This window comes from Poecilia latipinna, unplaced genomic scaffold (genome assembly GCF_001443285.1).
Source record: "Poecilia latipinna isolate Pla-1442-1.1 unplaced genomic scaffold, P_latipinna-1.0 Scaffold229, whole genome shotgun sequence".
Classification (NCBI taxonomy): Eukaryota; Metazoa; Chordata; class Actinopteri; order Cyprinodontiformes; family Poeciliidae; genus Poecilia; species Poecilia latipinna.
Window position 1 is genome coordinate 398402 of NW_015112845.1, and position 19979 is coordinate 418380.

At 37.9% G+C, this 19979-nt stretch overlaps 1 protein-coding gene across 8 annotated transcripts in view; it reads right to left on the reverse strand.

Moving 5' to 3' along the window:
* mast4 (microtubule associated serine/threonine kinase family member 4) overlaps positions 1-19979 on the reverse strand; it is a 105563-nt gene that overhangs the window by 45651 nt on the left and 39933 nt on the right. For 6 of the 8 annotated variants that reach the window (XM_015032059.1, XM_015032060.1, XM_015032061.1 and 3 more), the window contains exon 4: positions 3718-3749. In XM_015032059.1, the coding sequence (XP_014887545.1) occupies positions 3718-3749 (32 nt within the window). Of the gene's footprint in view, positions 1-3717; positions 3750-16909; positions 17030-19979 lie in introns of those variants that run through there. The other 2 variants (XM_015032066.1, XM_015032068.1) reach the window with 2 other exon arrangements.

Here is a 19979-nt window from a genome sequence, read left to right on the forward strand (position 1 = left end):
CATTTGCTACATTTTCAGCTGGCGTTGTTTGCTTCCAGGTGAAACTAACAAAACCCTTTGAAAAACCTTTTCACTCCCAACCTGTGGGGGGCGCTGCACCAAAAAATATATGAGGCAACAACACAAAAACCTATGACAGAGAGAACAACTTCCTTCTTCACAAAATGTAAATGAAAATGGAGTCTCATAGATTTTAGCGTTTGTAAAATCCGTCTGTTGTCTTTGGCAGAAAACCATGATTCATGTCATGTGAAATTAAAGCTCTCATACAGTCTATAGCTTGTTTCCTGCTTTTGGTGCGGTCTCCAGTCTGCTTGCATTCGCATTTCAAGCACAACAGAGGTCACATTTTTGGAACAAATCCAAGTTCAATTAAAGTGGACTAAACAGGGCTGGTGTGAACACAACTTCAGACTCTGAAAAATTAGCCCAAACTTTCCACAGTGCAATAATTCTGAGAACTTAAATCCCCTGAGGTGCTGATCGTCTCTTCCAGGTTATGTTGCTGATAAAATAATACCGGACCAGACTTTTTATAGTCTGAAAGTCCTGCAGTTATACTCGGTCCCTGCCTTTGTCTATGACAGGTGCTTCCTGTGTCAGAGCAATGTCAAAAGTCCAAAAGAAGCAACAGATTAATCCTCAACAAACCAAGGAAGTTAATGATGCCATCAGATATCTTAAGATTTTAATCTTCAGTTGGAGAGTGTGTTTAATTTATTGTGCAGCTGTACTGATAACTAATCTTCTGCCTCCATTTGTGCAAATCAGTGCAACAACATTACTTCCTTTACACGAACACTGGCCAAAAATGTGATCATCAGGCTTGGCTAACTTGAAATATGGCTGTGAATGCTGTTGGCAGCTGCTAAATCACTGAGTTCAAGGCTCTTTGGAGAAGCAGGTGTAACCTTAACAGGTTCAAAACAAGAAGAACTTTAGGATGATTGATTGTCAATTAGTCCGTAATGACAAATCACAAGAAAACACAATCCATAGATACAACTGCAGCAAAAGGTGTCAAAGGATTTCACCAGTTTAACAGAGTCATTAAACTTAACAAAAGTTGAGGCCTTCCTTGTTGACCAGCAGAATTACAACTAAAACAGAGATCACCTTTAAAAATCCAGAAAAATGACAACGTACAGTAGTTTGAATCAAATGGGATTATAAAATAAATTCATTTTATGTTATAACTCACTGCTTCTGATGAAGATAGACATGAAGGACGATGACTCAGCTGAATTTCATTAATAAGATTTAATTAATGTGATTCATAAAACCTCTGATGACTCACTCGTAGAAGTGGATATCCTCTATTGAAATAGTAAAGTTTGATAACTAGTACTCCAACTTTATCAAGATATTTTCATAGGTTTCACAAAGCGAGCCGATACTAAAGTAAAACATTTTAAAAGGCACCTGACCATATAAAGAAAACTTTAAACCATATGAGAAACGGCATATTGTAAAACCAATGGTTTAATTTTTAAACAACGTACAGTCACAATAAACGGATAAGGCTGAGGTTTGACCACTCAATAAAACTTTTCCCTGACAATGAGATACTACTGGTGTGTAAGGAGCATTGCAGTTTGTTTTTAAGAAAATAACTAATGAAACAACTGAAGCTAAAGCATTCAGGATAATACATATATATTAATTCGTCAGGAAAATAAGTAGCAATAGGACAGAGCAGACCGTGATTTCAACAGCATTTTCTGTCAACTACAACAACAAAACAGTGGAAGTCAATACAGGTTATTAAAACCAACCAAGTACGGCATCATCTGCAGAGATCAGGTTGATGAAGCTCAGCTGACTGCATCTGTTAAACTGGATGTAAGATCATCCACAGTGAGCAGATCGTCTTTAAGATCCAGTTACAATGGAATGTGTTGGTGGGGAAGAGAGTAAGCCCCGAGTTTGACCAGCGTAATGTTAGTGCTGATGACAGGAAATGAGATCAGAACTGATAGTCAACAAACAGATTGAGTTGTTGGGCTTAAAGCCAGCATGAAAGTTCAAACTATTAATAGTAATCTGTCAACCAGTGAAACATGTGTTGCAAACAAACTCCAAATGCACCAGCCTTCCCTCATGTGGCGATGGAAAATGGAGTAGTGATGAAAACTGAAAGACAACTGAAGACTAAAGACAATTAAAGATACGGCGGCACCGCTCATCACGTTAATGGCATCAAATTTTCAATAGATGGCACTCTATCACAGTAAAACCTCAGAGAGCTCAGAGAATCAGGTAACGATTTTATTTAAACAGACAGGGTTTCCTTTAAGGTTAGGAGAGAAGAAGAGCATTTTGTTCTTTACTCGTATCATATCTAAGATGTTTTTACCCACGACTAAAACACTGACATCACAACAGTCACTTCTACTGTGATGCGAAAGAAGCTGCCAGATTTTTAGACAACGAGGCAGTCATTTTTGCCAGTCATCAGATTCGTCTCATCACGGTTGTCTTGCATTTATTGCTATGGTTACCAAGGTCACTTTAGGCTCCGGCGCTCTAAATATAAATGAGTGCAGTTAGTGTTTTCACTGCAGCAAGTAATGGAGGGTCACCTCCATCAGAGCTGCTGAGGTGGCAGTAAGAGCATAAAGGATCAATCAACAATAAGTTCAGTTATAAAATGTAGCTAAATTGATCAAGGTGCAAGTTGATCTCCGTCATGTTTTTACGTCTTAAAAACTGTGTTTTGCTCACAGAGAGAGAAAAAAAGAAGTAACTTTTGATAGTTTTTGCACTTTGGTTTACATTCATTACTTTTAGTTTATTTTGGCTTTTAAAGTGCCAAAGAAATGACAGATCATAAATCAGCTGGATATGAATAGGTGTACAGTTGAAAATATATAAAATAAAGTTGTAAAGCTCTTTTTATTGATAACAGGAGAAAACTTCATTTTATCAAGAAGATCTGTGACAAGGTAGAAACGACTAATAGGTTAATAAGGCTGATCACAGCAATAAATAATATTAATAAAAAGAAGGTATTTATTTTGTATTGTTAAGCTAATAACATTACACAAAAATATTGTGAATGTGAAAGAAAATAGCTGCCGAGTATCAGAAATAAACATTCTTAGATCAATTCCAGGTGAGTTACACATTTTTACTTGCTTTCAAATTTTTATTTGTAAAATAAATTTTAAAACATGTCCACTTTACAGTTGTTTAGTATTTTTGTGTAAGTCAGGCACATAAACTCTAAATAAATAATACTGTGACGTTTTTGTGGTTATAAGTAAAAACAAATAAATATGTGGAAATTTAAAATGTGTGTGTATCAGTTCACTACACCAAGTAAACCAGAATAAATAGAAATAAGCGCAATCCAATACTTCGCTATTTTGTTGAGCTTTAAATTCAACTTGCAGATATATTGTGGATCTCCTGAATTCTAGTGAGAGACTGTAGCAAGGTTTCCAATAAGCTACACATAAAAGCAAATTCATCTGCTTTTATGATGCCTAGTAGTGAACTGATCTATAAACCACCACAATATTCACAAGACTTCCCTTCATCAAGCTGGATTGGATTGCTTTTTTATTTGGTTGTATTTTAAAAACTGACACAATGCTAGTGTTTTGTGAGATTATGTTATTTCTTTCACAGTTCCATGATATTTATGAGTCAATCAGGGGAAATGAAAAGGAGTGCACATGCCCAAGCAGCTCAATGTAACATAATGGTACTTACAAACTGCCTCTTCTGGGAAGACTCAGCTCCTTCTGCAGACACAAAGAAAGATAATGCATAAGTAAATGAATCAAAACTTAGTTTTTTCTTGTCTGTATGTGGATTAAAAGACTGTAAAGAATAAGTGCAATAAAATGACACCCCATTTATCGAACCCTAAAGCATATCCAGAAGGCTTTGTTTTTCATAATCTACTTTAGAAATGTTGATTATTAAAGTTCAGCTCAATAACAGTTTAAAAATACTAATGGGAAACTCCTTCAAGATGGAATGACAGTCAAATTGTAGAAAATCAAGTGAATTTAAGGCTGAGTTTGTTTTGAACTCCATCTTTTTGTTGCAGAAACAGCTTCACCGTTTCACACCCAGGAAACTGGGAACAGTATTTACTCTGCCTCCATCTGTGTATGAACCTGTTTGATCCTTAATGCAACAGCTGAGGAAACATTATTGTTCTTACATGTTCACATAATAAACAATCCCACTTGGTTTAAATCCGGAGTGTATTTGTCAGATAAATGGTCAGATATGTGCCAGTGGTTCAACCTGCAAAATTAGGAGACATGTTTGAATTCATGCAGCTTTTCAAACCACTGAGAGATTGGTCTGCAGCTGCAGAATCACAAGATCGGGTCGAAAGCAGATCAGGAACCAACAATGCTCCCCTTGTTCTGCAGAAATTGCCCTTTCTCACAAGCTTGTTGCATAAAAGTGTAATACTATTAACCAACGGTGGCAACTAAAGCTCTAGTGAGTTGTTTTTCTTAAACTTAGTAAAGTACGAGTTATTCATCAGGAGAAATAAAATGCTAAATGGAACAACGTCCGAAAAATGTTTTTTAGCTGGTATCAGAAACCAAACTCATTTCTTAATAAATCTGTAATGCCCTGATCTTAGATATTGGGGTTGAATATTCAAATTGCTGCTGTTTTTTCATTTCAATCATGCATCACTAAATAAATTTCAAGTTTGGGTTTTCTGAGCTATTTGGAGCGTGCAGTAACGTTTTCTGCCTCTACGAACCTCTGCTGGTGCACTGTCAGCCAGCTGGCTGAAAGAAGGCTGCTTTATTTTTACCTCACTCATTAAAAGACAAATTACACCGTTTAGAAATACACTCAAAGATAATGTTAAAACTCGACAAGCTGCGAGTCTCTGATAAGCAGACGACTGCAAGCCAGCTGCTCGACACGTTAGACAAACTATTTGGATAACAAGAAATTATACATTAAATATGTTTAGCAGAAAATTGTTTCGGATGATTGCCGAGTTTGCTTAAGCCAATGCATCCATTTAACAACAGATGTTAGATTCTGTAACTAAGAACCAAAATCCTGTTCTTCAAGAGACACCGTCTATATTCTGTATTAAGAGCAACTTCTATATGTCTAAGTGCTGTTAAAGTGTTATTAATACTCTATGTTATAAAATACTAGGCCATGCCTATTCTCATTAGGAATGGTCATTATTAAAAACGACTTCAGAGACCAATCTAGATCTATAAAGAGAAATCTCAGCCCAGCTGGGAACTTTCTTTCAGCAAAAGGATTTCAGGATTTGGCTAAAATGTCACTGTGCTAAATGTGTAATTAGTTTAGACCATGTGAGTGACCAAGAGAAAGCACCATGAGGTCATTTTAAACTCAGTTCTTAATTTGTCTGTTCTTCAAATTACATTTGGATATGAAAAAAAAAAAAAAATCAGGCAGAAAGTGAAAGAAAAAGACATCCTGTTTCTCAGAGTCGCAGTAGTGTTGGGTTTGATACCTGCAACCTATTCAGCCAAAACACAGGTGATTTTCAGCTGGACAGAGTAAAGTCATTAAAGTGCATCACAGAACATATTTCTTTAGGATGCCAGACGACAAATACGTAAACCACATTACACTGCTAATGATACTGCGGCTGCTACAGCATCTGTTAGCATTCCAGCACGTCAAAGACGACATGAGTCACGAGGAGACAGTCACTCGAGCCATATGTTGATCTATAGAGTCCCTCCAGACTGCACACGTCTGCCTAGTTACAGCAGGATTTAGCAGTGAATGAAGAGTTTCTGCTGCCACAGCACCTCTCTGTGCCTTCTTTGGAGAAACAAATACCCAACGTCTGGAGCCGTTTACCTGGGAGACAACAAACGCCACCGATTAGATCAGTGTACACTGGTTTTCCCAACAACAGACTGAGATGAGCCGGCTCCTTTGTCTTGAGTGTTGTAGGACATGATGCCGTTTGTACAGTCAGCAAAAACAGCGATCTCCCTCTGGCATCAATTAGGACGTAACGTCTGACTCCTACTGCTTCCTGGATAAGACCAAGGGCAACTTATTGATATGCAGAAGACGCCTTGAGAGATGTAGTTCAATCACAGCAGTCCAGACCAGAGTGGCTGTTATGTGGTATAAATATATGTTACTGTGAAAATAATGTGCGAGGAAAATATTTACAGAAGGTTAGAGACATTCTGTAATAATTCCAGAGGTTTTTTTTTATTTTATTTTTTTATTTTTTTTTTTACCATTTTTAGAATAAGCAAAGCTTGTGAAAAGACAAACTTCCACTTGGCAAATGTAAGAACTAGATGGATGCATTTATCCAAATGGTTTTAAGTTTATGCATAGCAAAACTTTGAGCTTTCAGAAACTAACTACTTTCACAACAATGCAACTCTACTTTAAATTAAGCAAATATTAAAGCCCAGTGAGAAATTACTGATCTTGTTCTTGAAATGTCTTCTCTTTTAAAGCTTGCTGTTCGTTGAATTAATTTTCACATTTGACGTTCAGCAAGAACAACCCAACATAGCAACCTAAGAAATAAATTATAGATCAGCTCTGAATCTTTATTAAAAAACCCCTCAAACCTTGAAGATAACCATTTGTTTTTAACAATGCGATGGAGGCGATCGCCTGCACAGGGAACTGATCACTTCAACAACAACTCGCAAGCTGTGCAGCATGAAATCACAAGGCTGTTGCTCATCTCTAGGTGGGAAAACACAATCATCACCCGACTTCTTCATTAGAGCTGTGTGAGATTCGCTTGGCTTCATTGTGAAGAGAGACACCAGTTGCTGCTCTGCTGTACGAAATATGCTTTTTCCTCAAATTTCAAACATTAGCTTAGCTTAAAATAGCTTTAGATAAAGCAAGGGCCTGTAGTTAATTGGAACATTGGGAGCTAATTTCACAAACAATAAGATGTCACTAAAAATCTAAGCAGCTTGTTGAAGCAGTTTGTTGCTTTCACATTTAAAAGCAGCAAAAAGTGGGAAAACATTTATTTTTATTTTAAGGGTGCATTCACACCTGTTCAGTCCACATTAATCAAATTCAAGCTTATTTGCAGGGTTTGTTTGGGGAAGTGGGCCATCGAACTCTGATAACCAAAAAAGCCTAAAAACGAGGTCTCGGTTCGGTGAAGTGAACTCCAGCACGGAGTGGACTATATTGCAGGGCATTCTGGGTAAATACAGCCAAAACAAATGAGTATATATGGCGCTAGCAAGAGAAATGGCTCGTGGTCTTTTAGACCAGAAGAGAAAGTCTACATCAGCTTAAATTTGACGCTACTCCATTTTTTAAATATTTTACGAAAAAGGAAGTTGCGCTCCTTTTTTCGTCAGTGGCTTTCATGTTTTTTCCTTCAGTGGTTCTTGGTGGTGGTTATCACAAAACCCTAAGAGACCTTGTTGTTATACTGCTACCGCTAAATATAAGGTGAGGTAAAAGGCCTGTACTTAATCAAGTCAGAGAACTCAAAAGCGCTTTACGCTACAATGAGTCTTTCACCTATTTGCACACTGAGGGTGGTGACCTACACTGTAACCACAGATGCCCTGGGGCATCTTGACAGAAGTCCGCCCGAGGGTATAATCAATCGATGCCACCAGAACCTCTGACCACCACCAGCAAGCAAAGCAGATCAAGTGTCGTCCAACAACACAACCGCAAAGTGAGCAAGAAGTCAAGCTCGCCTCTTACAGCAACAAACCCTATTTTCTGAGCCACTGTGGTCTCTGTTGGAAAACTTCGGGCATGCAAACTTCAGCATTCTTAAAAGGTCAATATCATGTAGTTTGATTTTATTTTGCTGAATGTTTTCTTCTCCATCTTTCAGGTTTTTTTTTTAATCCGAGACCAGAATTTTACCATGAAAAATCTCCACAGCAGTCAACCCGCGTAAGCTCATTTCTTCCTTCTGTAGAGCAGATCCACTCTATGGACAGGTTATTGTCGAACTGGTGCAGTATTACATTCCTCACTCTGACCTTTTAAACTGTGTGCTGCTGTGGATGTTTCTGAAAGCGCCGTTATGACGCTGTGTTTACTGGCTTATGGGTTTTCCTGACAAACGGTGTGTTTTCCTGGCGGTGAATAAAATTGTCTTTACCCTGAAGCTGTAGCCTTTCCACATAGAGAGATGAGAAAGGAAAAATGCATCTAGAGAAGCAGAAATTCCTTCATCTAAGATGTTTGAAGGTACCTGCACATAGAAAAACCCTCCAGCTCTTTGGTCCTTGTCTGGATCTAGAAAACCTAGGAAGCCTCTATTTTACATTCACCCAGCAGCAATGGGAATGTGTGTCGTTTCTCTGCTTTAAATGATAGAAATAAGAGCATTTCTATGCCGTTTAGTTTTCCATTTTGTGTTAATTAAAATTTAAAACCTGATTGCAGTCTTTTCCCCCTCTATAAACCAAGGTGACTGCTGCGTTGCACGTTTTTTGCATTAAGTGTCATTTTCTCTTCAACAAAACTCCTTCAGTTACCTTTTCTTCCATTTGTCATTTGGTTACACTTGTGAGAAAGTGGCAGTGATTGTTACCATAGAAACTGGCTCTTAGCTCGCCAGGGGGCACGTTAAAAAAACTTGTTTTGGCTCTTTTTGTGTGAAAGTTTCTGTCTGAAAAATCTGAGACCAGAAACAATGGAACAGCAAGCAGCTAATCAGCTGCTTTGTGGTCACCTTATTTGTATCATTTCAATTCTCTGTTGCATGAATTCAACACTTGACTGTCTTTTTTTTCTCCCTAATGTTGAATATATTATAACAGAAAACTTTTGTATTTTCATTTCAAAATCCAACGTACCTATTGGATATGAAACAATAAGAAAATTGCAAGGGTCATTAAATTTTAAATTCAAGATACAACAGCTTTGAGTCATCTTTAAAATCAACAGGACACGCAACATAAATATTTCTTTTACATTTCGTGATTTCGCCATGTTTTGCCGAGCCATCAAAAAGCCAGAAAAAAATTTGAATAATTGCATGACAACCTTTCATGTCTGAAAATGTCAGGCGGTAATGACATCACTCGGGCGCGCTCAATCACCGGTCTTTCTGGTAATCTGTATTAGACAACAACCGTTCCACCGTTAACCTAAAAGAGTGTTTTGTTCCACAGGGTAAATGTCAATGAATGCCTTGCAGCAACAACATTTCATCGCCAAGGCTCCACATCAAAGCGGTGCTGCTGTAAAAGGCTACAAGTAATGCTTCATTAATAATTCCACTTGATTTCTTTTGGATTCTGGAGCTCAAGATCAAAAGTGTGTTTTACTTTGTTTGCAGCTGACAGGAGAGGAAATCCCCATTCTCATCATATCTCCACCTTAAATGACAGGCGGGGTGCGGATGGCCAATCCCCTCTCCACTTTGTTTTATTTATTTGAAATTATGGCTCATAACAACTAGGAGGCATCGCTCCAGAACAATTAGTTACTTAATAAATTGTAAGCAGCATACATGCTGATTGGAAACCATCATTTGATGGTTGATGATGGCACCTTAGGCTACATGTCATTTTTAAAGTGAGGCTGACTTTGAAATATTCAGTATTTTAGGACAACTGGCGGTCGGCGAAGAAACAAACACAGGATCATTATGTAAACTACCCGGAGCAGCTGGAGCCGAGAGGCAGCGATGCTAACTGCTATCCCACCTGTCTCGTACGTACGTTACATTTTCATTGGTTTTTCTCCCTCTTATTCCCAACGAGGGCAGACACAGTCACGACTCAGAGCCACAGGCCAAATCAAAAGCTAAACCCAACTGAGAAAATGAAAAAAAGCCAAAAATATTTTGTCTCTGGTTGTGTAAGTATCACCCAAAAGCCTTGCAGCTGAAACGACAGCAAAAGTATCAATTTCACTCTCCTGCTGCAGTTTGTGTTTCGTTGTTTTGTTTATTATCTATTACAATAAAATACAGAAAGCACCTTTACTTAAGCTCCAAACCACATTCTAACACATTACAATACTCCAGGCTCATGTAGCATTGATTAAAAACCTAATGATGTAGCTGCATGAAATTAAGCCGTGTTGGAATATCTTAGAGTACGACATGAGGGAATTTAGAGGAATATGAAGTCATTATTCTCCACTCCTCTTGGTGCTTCTTGATTTCTCATCTCGTCTGTCGTCTGGGCTGAGACTTGGAGAGACATCCCAGAAAAACATCTTGAACGATATTCTGAATCTAAAGGCTCTCAGGAGGACGGAGGACACGGGAGGCTCTCCCCCCACAACATACAGTCACCGCTATGCTCATTGACGGATCATAAATACAGCAAATGGGCTGCAACAAAAGCAAACGGATGATGCACCTGTTCCACAGGCCCACTGGGACGCCTCGTATCGTTAAACGGCTCGATTCGGACGCACTCCAGCCATTTTCCTCTGATGAGCGACTTGGATCTCAAGCAGACAAATGGTTTCCTTTTACATGGTTAAAACTAACAATTATTTTCCGTAATCGATTACTCTATTGATTATTCAGACGACTAATTGATTAATTAGATTGAAAAGTTAAAGTTAAATGAAAAACTTATTGGATGTTTCATTTAACCATTTAAATTTTGTTATTTTTACAATATTAGAAATACATTAATAGATGCAAATAAATAAAGTCCTTTTAAATAACATTTTATTGAATAAATGTAACAATAGAGATTTTTTTAATTTTCTTTTTTAGATTAACTGACTAATTATTCCATTAAGCAATTAATCATTTGATAGAAAAAGATGCTTAATAGAAGAATTAGATTTTTACAAAATTTGAACTACCTGAAGCTAAAACTGTGCCAGCGGGAGTTCTGGGTAAAACATATTTTAATTTTTTTTTTTTTTTTTTACTTAAATTACAAAATATATACACTTATTTACAGTTTGGCTCACTTACTGCTCTGAATATGCTGTTCTTGCAGCAAATTACATTTTTTTGGAATCTATATTTTCCAGTGAAATATTACTGGCCCAATAATCAATTAATCTTGATGAATCCAATTACTTGTTTCAACTGTAGTGGTTACTTTCTGTTTCTCACCTAACACTACTTTATTTTTTAACATTTGAAAAATTATCTATTTTTTACTGTCTACACTTTAACAACTTGATCCATTTTCTGTTATCTGATGAACAAAAAATATATATTTTTTTTATTTGAAGCTTTATTTACCTTATTTTAACATTTGCATTCATTCTATGAAAAGAGGTATTTAGCCAAGAATGCATTCACAGGGTTGAAGATTTAAATCAATAAAATAGAGAGTAAATTACCCCTTAATTTAATCAACATTATCTAAAAGCTTATTGAATGTCACATACCTGATGCTTATTTAAAGTGAAGGTTAATGAGAAAAGCTAAAGTGGATTCTCTGCATGACTTGCCAGAATCGACTGATTTAAAGCTGCATGATTTCCCCAAATGACGCTGAAAAACAGCAAATGATCTAAACCCAGTTTTATCAAAATCAGTGACAACATGAACTGCCTGCCTGAAGTTATTTTCCCTTCAGAGTGAAGGATATTGATTTTTGTGCAACCAGCTGATAACTCGGTATAAAGCAGACAGAAGCCCACAGACAGACAATCTGCTCATGAAGTCAGCTCTTACATTTATACGACATGGTTTCTCATCCCTCAACTGGTGCAACTTTTTTTTACTCTTGCATTGATTGCTTATCATTGAAGCATCCAACAATTACCATCCGGTCGACACAGCGTCCTCAAATTTTCAGTTTTTCAATTAATTTTAAGATTAAGTAATTGGCCATAAAAAAACACAACCACTCTTTTGGCAGGTTATGGGACTGACTGACCCCGTATGGTGTGGAGTAATTTATAAACAGAATAATGAAGAAAAATAAACAGAATAATGAAGAAAGATTTTCCACAAATAGTCAAATTTAGCAAAGAGTCAATGGATAACAAATCCAATTGTTGAAGAGAATTACATAAAACCTTAAAACTGTGTTTTAACAAGAAATGTGATGTCCTAAACCTGCCCTTCGCAAATGAATAATCTAAATTGTTTTCACTACCTAAAAAAAATAAAGATGATGTGAAGTTTTCAAAACCAAACGTGGATGATGCTTCTGGCTTTACTGTCAAAGTGCACATCTGAAACGCTTTTTTATATATTAAAATGTAATTTTATAGATTTAGAGTTGGAAAGCGCAAGTTTTGAAAATTCTCCCCTCCCCCCAATAGGTTTGCCTGTCAAATCAGCCGTTACTAAAGTATATGGTGCATAACATTAATAACATAATAAGAAGGAATACTTTTTTTATGAATTACATATTTAAATTCAGTGATCAAGGTCTTAATTTAGATATTAAAAAAACATGTATGGGCCTGAGTTGAAGCAGACAGACCTCAGTACTCAATGTGTGACTCAAACACTGAATAATTAGTCAAACTGTTAAGTTGTTTTCCAAATGTTAAGATTTGTTTTTGGCAGAAACAGAATAAACATTGTGGACCAATGTCAAAAGAAAAAATACATTTTTCCACAGCTCTCCAAAATCTCAAACACAGAGACATAACAATACAGCATAAAGAGCTTCATAGGGTACACATATATATATATATATATATATCAATACCAACCTGTAATATGTGGCATTTTATTCACCATTTGTTAAATATGTGTGAACTTGAAGGCTAGCACGCTTTATGATAAAATTCTCCTTGCCAATGAGGTTGTGTTGATAAAAACTGAGGGAATTCGTTTTACTTTAGCAGGAAGAGGCATTTGTTTTTTTAAGTGCTCACTGCGGCTGGTTGGCTGAACGTTTGATGGGACAAAATACTAACGAGAGAAGTGATGCACTAATTCAGATGACAGCCGGTGTGAGCAGCTGGAGATGAAAGAGGAACGGGGAAGAGAACAACTAAAAGACATCTATAAACACTTAGCTTGAACATGAGCTAATGCACAGAACCCACACGTGTTAAGTCGGGCCAAAAGCAGACGCTGATACGGCAATAAAGACACCAACAAGTTCATTAAAATTCTTACAGATTAAACGTTTGCGCTCGTGTTCAGTAACCAATTTGTGTTAACTCATCTCTAGATCTATAGAAAAGACCAAAAGAAAGGAAAAAGAAACAAAGACTTGGCTCCATGCTTGACTTTTTAGATGTAAAAAAATATGACCAGTGGACACACAAGTCAAAAGATTCTGGGCAGATCAGATCAAGACTCTTTCCAAAAGTAAATTAGACCAGACAAGGGAGGCAGTTCCTGACATCATCACCAGAGGGTGCTGTTGTACACAACTTTAACCCTCATCTGAGGGCATCTATACGTTTCTTCATGCAATTTTAATCAGAAAAAACATCTTCTGGAACATGAAAGAGACTGTCTTTTTAATTCACACGAGCATAAAAAGGGAGCATGCCTTAGTCGTTGATTGAATTCCAACATTCATTTGGCTTTGTGAGAATCTGTAGCTTTGCGTTTCCTTAGACACGACATTCATGATTAGTTTTGTTTAATAAAAACAAATAAAAATCCATGTTATTCTGACCCCTTTCACAGCCGTACTATGAAATGTTGCTCATCCTGGTAGAAAGTCGCCGCTTAGCACACGAGCACTTCAGCAGGAAAGCTGCTCCTCTTCAAACTAAAGAGAGCCATTTCCTTCCACTGACCTCTCCGTTTGTCCTCTTCTTTGCCAGAAGTTTGTCTTTTGTCAGAAGACAAAATGTCACAGCCTTCACTCTCATGTGAATACACCATTTTAATATGTGTATATGAACAAATTTACATAAAGATATAAAAATTTGAAGGTAAAAAGATTGTTATGGTATCACGTTCTGTCACACAGTTGTTCTTTCTCAAGCTGCTCTTGGAGAGGCTGTGCAGTAGCTCTAATCTGAAATACTTTCTTCTTTAATGAGACAGTGTTTGATTGATGCTGAGAATAAAGTAAAATAAAGAAGGAGCTGCTTGTTGGAGCTTCATAATTAAGACGAAGCGCATGCATGGAAGCTGTTTGGTACATAAACCCTAAAACATTTGTGAAATGTCTAACTGTGTCACAAAAACAGGCACTATGGGAAAATATTGGAAATAGCAGAGCAAAGCTAAAGGTTTAATGTTTTAAGGATCAGTTAAGTTAGACAATTATTAATGTTCTTTATGAATGTGCTTACAGAAAAACAACTAAACACCATATTTTGTGATGACACAATAATGAGTCCAAATCTGAGATCCTTTTGGATCTTAATACGACCTGGGGCTTTTTTTTTTTTTTTTTTTTTTAAGAAAACAAGACGTATTTGAAAAAAATGTTCTACGTCCTTCAGATTTCAATAAATGTATCTAGTTTACCTTTTAAACATTTTTGACAGAAAATATTTTTATGCCAAATTTTAATTGCAGTTTTATAAAGCAAGAAATTCTGTTTAAGAACAAGGTGGTAAAGCCTAGAAGTAATTATTTGTAGTGAATAAATCTCACATTCCCCATTTAACAACAGGAAAATAAACGGCAATAGCAGTTTAATGTTCATCTATTGCATTGTTGGACTTTTATTTATTAATCTAAGCTACAGTAAGCTTTTAAAAAAAAATTCACAGTAGGAACATCCTGATCAAGATTTCTTTTTAGACCGAAGTCACTTTAAACGAGACTGTTAGCAATAAAGACATTTTGAATTTTGTCCAAGTCTGAGCTGCTGTAACACAGCTTATTATGGTTTCTTAAACTACATTAAGAAAGCAGCTTTAAATAGCACCCAAACAACAACACAGCTAAAAGAGGCCTGGTTCTATCATTTGTTTCTAAACTTATCAGATTCAACACAAACCGTTGTGTTCTGGATCAAATTCACGTCTTGCTCCATCAATTTATTGATAATTTGACTCATATAAATATTGGATTTGTATTGAGAAAACATACAAACAAATCAACTTTCCTATGCATACACTAATACTGAGCAGGACAAAGATAAACTGGGAGCCGCAGCCAATACAGTCTCTGTCTCTCTGTGAATGACACTGGGCAGGATGTCAAGTATTTACATTGCTTAAAAGTTTTATATAGAAAAATACAATAAAAAATGGTAAAGATTTATTTTTAAATGATGTCAGACTGTTTAAAGGTTAGGACTATGGTTGCAGTGACAAATCACAACAGGAATCAAAAGTTAAATTTGGTCAAAGACTCAGAGCAACCATTTAAACAAGCCCTTAATTGATCACAAGATCCTCAGTCTTCAGTTCTTTATTTTCTCAAAAAAAATCTATTTTAACCAAATATTAGTAATGACGTTCTTTCACCATAAATGCAAACAGCTTGAAAGTAAAAATGTTCATACTACTTCAGTATGAATATAGAAAACAATAGAAAAAGACTGAAATGGGAATAAAACATGTCAGGAGATAAAGCAAACAGTTCTATTCTGAAACCACAGAAGTTGCAAAATCATAAGATAATGCTTTGTCCAACTTTAAATCTTAACATCATTATGTGGAAGCAGTACAGGAGGAAGGTTTGGCAGAAAAAAAATTGACTTCTGCCGTTTGGTTGTTTCTTCCTGAAGCGGCACCGAGCGAACCCTCCGTTACTGTAAATAGATCCGTCCTCGTAATCTGCTCGACATAAACAAGGTCTGTTAGCAGTGCAGTCATCCCTCCCCTGTCTAGGAATGAATGGAAAACTGCGTCTCTGAACCGGCTGCGTTCATTTGCCTGGCAAACTAACTTCCGCGTTTCATGGTGAATGTAAAAGTCAGAGCGTGGCAGCTGCCTGACCACAGGAACACACCCGCTGCTCCGACTGATGCAGGTTAGGAAACACGGAGAAGTGCTGCATGCGAAAAGGCGAAGACAGGGAGAGAGAATGTACACAAAATTACCGTGTAGCAGCTTGTAAAATGTAAAAAAGTGTTTCATTCCCATAAAAAGGTGCTCTCAAGGGGAATACATTAAATATCAGCATTTTTCAGAAAAATTAATATTCAGAGCAATGCTCTGACACTGAAACTAAGAAAATGAATGCCTTCCTGTCTGAACAAGGAGGGGAAAAAAACCCTGAAGTTGAACTTGTTAAATTTATCAGTCAGCATGCAGGCGAGAAAGAGCGGCTCATTGGGAATTTGTGATTCCAAACACATGCAGTCGTTTGAGCTGAATTTTAAACAGAATTTCCCCTTAAAACGTGTTTGTCTCTCTGTGCGTGGCCCCGAGTAGGGTAAGCAAAATTATAAAATCAAGTCCAGTTTATGCTGCAGCAGACAGAGATTGAAGACTAGGCTGAACAAAATGATTAATGTCTGATGGGGTTCTGATTAAAAATAATAGGGACACTTGCTGTACAATAAAAGCCAATTGGTATTTCAGGACATCCTGTCCGCTCTCTCCACTTTCATTTATGTAATTTGTTTTGTAGATTGATAGCGGCAATAATTTAGTTGTTTCTCTCTCTCTCTGAGAGCTGCCTTAAACTCAGCTCACATCTTCATCAGGATTACTGACAGCAGGGCAAAAGCCTCACTCTGCACTCAATTATCATAAAAAGTCAATAAAGCACAAGAAAGGCATCCTCACAAGACACTGTAATCGATCTTGCTACATGAATGGGAGCCCCACACCCCCATCACCCGTAACCCGCCAACAGCTAGCACCAATTAAACGTGAGAAACAATTCCATCTTTTATCTGAAAGTCAATCTGCGGCTGTCTGAACTTTTATTTAAAAATGCTGACAAAGAGTAGAGAGCATCGCACATTGTCAAGAGTCAGCGGCGCTATGCTCAGCTCTGCCAGCAGATTGTCTCACATGCAGGACACACACGCAGTGCTGCAACTGTGGAGTATTGATACTGGGGAAAAGTCCGAACTGTGCTGCGATGAAAGGAGAAGCCGCTGCGGATCGATACAGCTGTTTTACGTCCTACCTGTAGCCCTCGCCTCCTCAGAATGCTCGACTCGTCCATGGCACGGATCCCCGACTCAACATGCTTCCCTACCGGTGCATATCCACACCGCGCTGCCTCGCTCCAACCTTCTGCTCCCTCCCTCTCTCCTCTCCTCTCCTCCCCTTCCTTGGGCTAAATCTGATTTTAGCAGCTGCTAAACACCTCCGTCTGAAGTTATCTGATTGGAGCGGCTCAGTCAGCTGACACCTCCTCTTGTTCCTCTCCTCTGTAACTTCAGGAATGAAAGAGGACAAACATGAAGCCAGGAAGAGAGAAAGAGAGAGACGCAGAGGCAGAGAGAGAGAGAAGATAGGCAGTTCTAATTTAGCATGGTAAGAGGAAGGGGATGAATAGGAGGTGCAGTGGTGGAGGGGGAAGCCCCAAGACTCATTTCTGCCACCAGCCACGCTTTTTTAGTCACCCCTGATGACCATGACAATGAAAGGATATCCTTCCCCAGCATTGTTTCTGCTCCAGACTGAAGAGCGAGCGTGGCATCCAGTCTGCAGCGGCCCCCGTCCTTACTGCAGTCACATTGAACCGCCGTGAGAGCACACCTGAAGGTTAGGCCCATGACAGGAACACGATGGCTGACATTAGAGAAGGCATTAAAAGTGAAGGGAAAAGGGCAGAGAAAGAAATGCTGTCTTGTGCTTCCAGTGGAAAACAGTTTGGCTTTTGCACTTGCTGTAAAAATAAAAAGGAAGCTCGCAAACATGAGGCGAGTAATCTGGACCACTTTAATTTTGTTCAGATTTTCTAATTCCCAGGTGTGTAGATTTGACAGCTAATTGGATTGAAGCAGTGACTTTATAAGGTACATGTTCAGTTGATTAACACAAACGGAGGATTGTTGCATCACGCATCAGCAACTTGATGCATTTAGATGTGGTAAAGACGACTGGCTGTGGTTCAAGCCAAACTCGAGAACCAAACAGAGGGACGAGATTTAAAGCTGCAGTAGAGAGTTCTGAGAAAACCGTGGACTTCACCTAAAGATTTCAACAATCACGCCTTACAGGACCCTCCCAACAGCAAAGCCTGCCAAGAACTCGATAAATCTTCTGTTTTCTTGCAATGTTAGGCCGTTTCTCCACTATTAGAAACACCTGCAATCTTGAAATTTTGAAAAGGTTGCCTGATAATTTCAGATTCAGTATTCAGAATGAACTATTTTAAAGCTCGGATCCATCCTGCTTTGAATCTACATGAAGGAAGAGTCAAGAAATTTCTGAAGGCAAAAAGATTCAACCAGGAACACATTAGGAATACTTAAACCGACCGCTGAGTGTCTAATGAAGGTTGGTGTGGCTCAAAGAGATAAATGCCTTATAGCAACGCAAGCACAAAAGATTTACCTGAATAGAACGTCAAATTGTAAAAGGTCATTTTTAAAACGACTAAGAAATTGAGGGGTGAAATTGGAAACATCATTCCATTTGTTATAAATAGTTAAAAGGATTGCAGAAAGCTGTTGAGGGGGAAAAAAAGACCTATTATTTCTCAGCGCTGTTATATCCGAGAACTGCAGCCCACCTGGAGTACCAAGAAGTGCGACACAGTAAGTGCATGGTTACGGAGAGAAAGGCTGAAACCCGACCAACCACTGAAAAGGACATTAAAGAGCAAGAGAATAATAATCTAAAGAGATTTTTAAAGGTTTTATCAGGGATTTATGAAGAAACTGACTGACTCCATAAGTGAAATCAATGATCGAATTGTAAATGGAGTTATTTTACTTCAAGAAATGATTTAAAACAAGTGTCATGGAAAAGTATTTGTTCACTTACCAACATAATCGGTCTGCACAGCAACAGTTGCCCAATAATTATTCACAAATATTCACCTAAAACGGGCAAAACTTCACTTTTGTTTGAGTTATTCAGATTTAATTAGATCTTAGAATGATAGATTCTATAATAATAATAATAATAATAATAATAATAATAAAACGAATCGTCAAAACTGTAAATTAATTCAACTTTATCTAATAACTGTGCTCACATTTCAAAATGGAGACCAGTCTGTACACAGGACATGCGTCCAGTATTCCCAGTCACCCAACCCTGAGGCATTGCCATATTGCCATAATGGAATCAACCAGCATAACCTGTTATATACACATACATAACCACATATCCAGTGTCAATTTCCAACAATTTCATGCCCTGCTGCAGCTCCACAAGGCTGAGTTTTCAGCAGCCACAGGCCTTCCCAGTAAATCTGCATCTCCACACCATCCTGGGTTATTAGCACTTGTAAAATAAGTTGCTTCACTGTGCGCTGGTGCCAGTCCTATCCTGCAATTTCACATTCTGTCTCAGTCTCTGTTTTCATTGCCCCAGCCTCCTCCTCCACCCCCAACCTCTCACTCATTTCCATTCACCGTGCTCCTGCTCTGTGAATATTAAGTGGGCCCCTTCCTTTCTCCCACCAAGCTCCAATGATTTCTCTTCTAGCGAGTACAGCAGCCGCCAGAACTGGTGCGCCGTGTTGTGACCACCACATCAACTTTTCTCATTTCCAGTTGTGTTCGACAGGAAGCTGGAGGAGTGTCTTTGCAGTCGGAGCGACGGCCATTTGTGCCGCTGCGCTGATAAGAGAGCCGAGGTCTGTTTATTTGAATAAACCCCTGAAGGCCTCAGACAAGGATTACAGTAGTCAACTTTTTCAGCTTTAACAGTACCTTCCAGATTACCTGAGGGGAACAAAAAATCCTGTTATGTTCAACAGGCAAGTCTTGAGCTACAGCTGTGTTCAACTCACTGGCTGCTTAAAGGAACAATTAGAAAAAATCCATGTTGGACTGAAAATAAAGACCATTAGCTACAGAAAGACAAGGGGATGGGTCTTGTCTTTTTGGACTCCAACAAACATGAAAATCTACAATACTCATAATTACTACTTCACTAATATTAAAACAATTACTCATTTAGTAATAATGACTGCTGTGCATTTACCAAATAACTACTGCAGATATTCACCAGTGGTGGAGAAAGTACTCAAAAAATGTACTTAAGTAAAAGTACAAATACACAGACAAAAATGT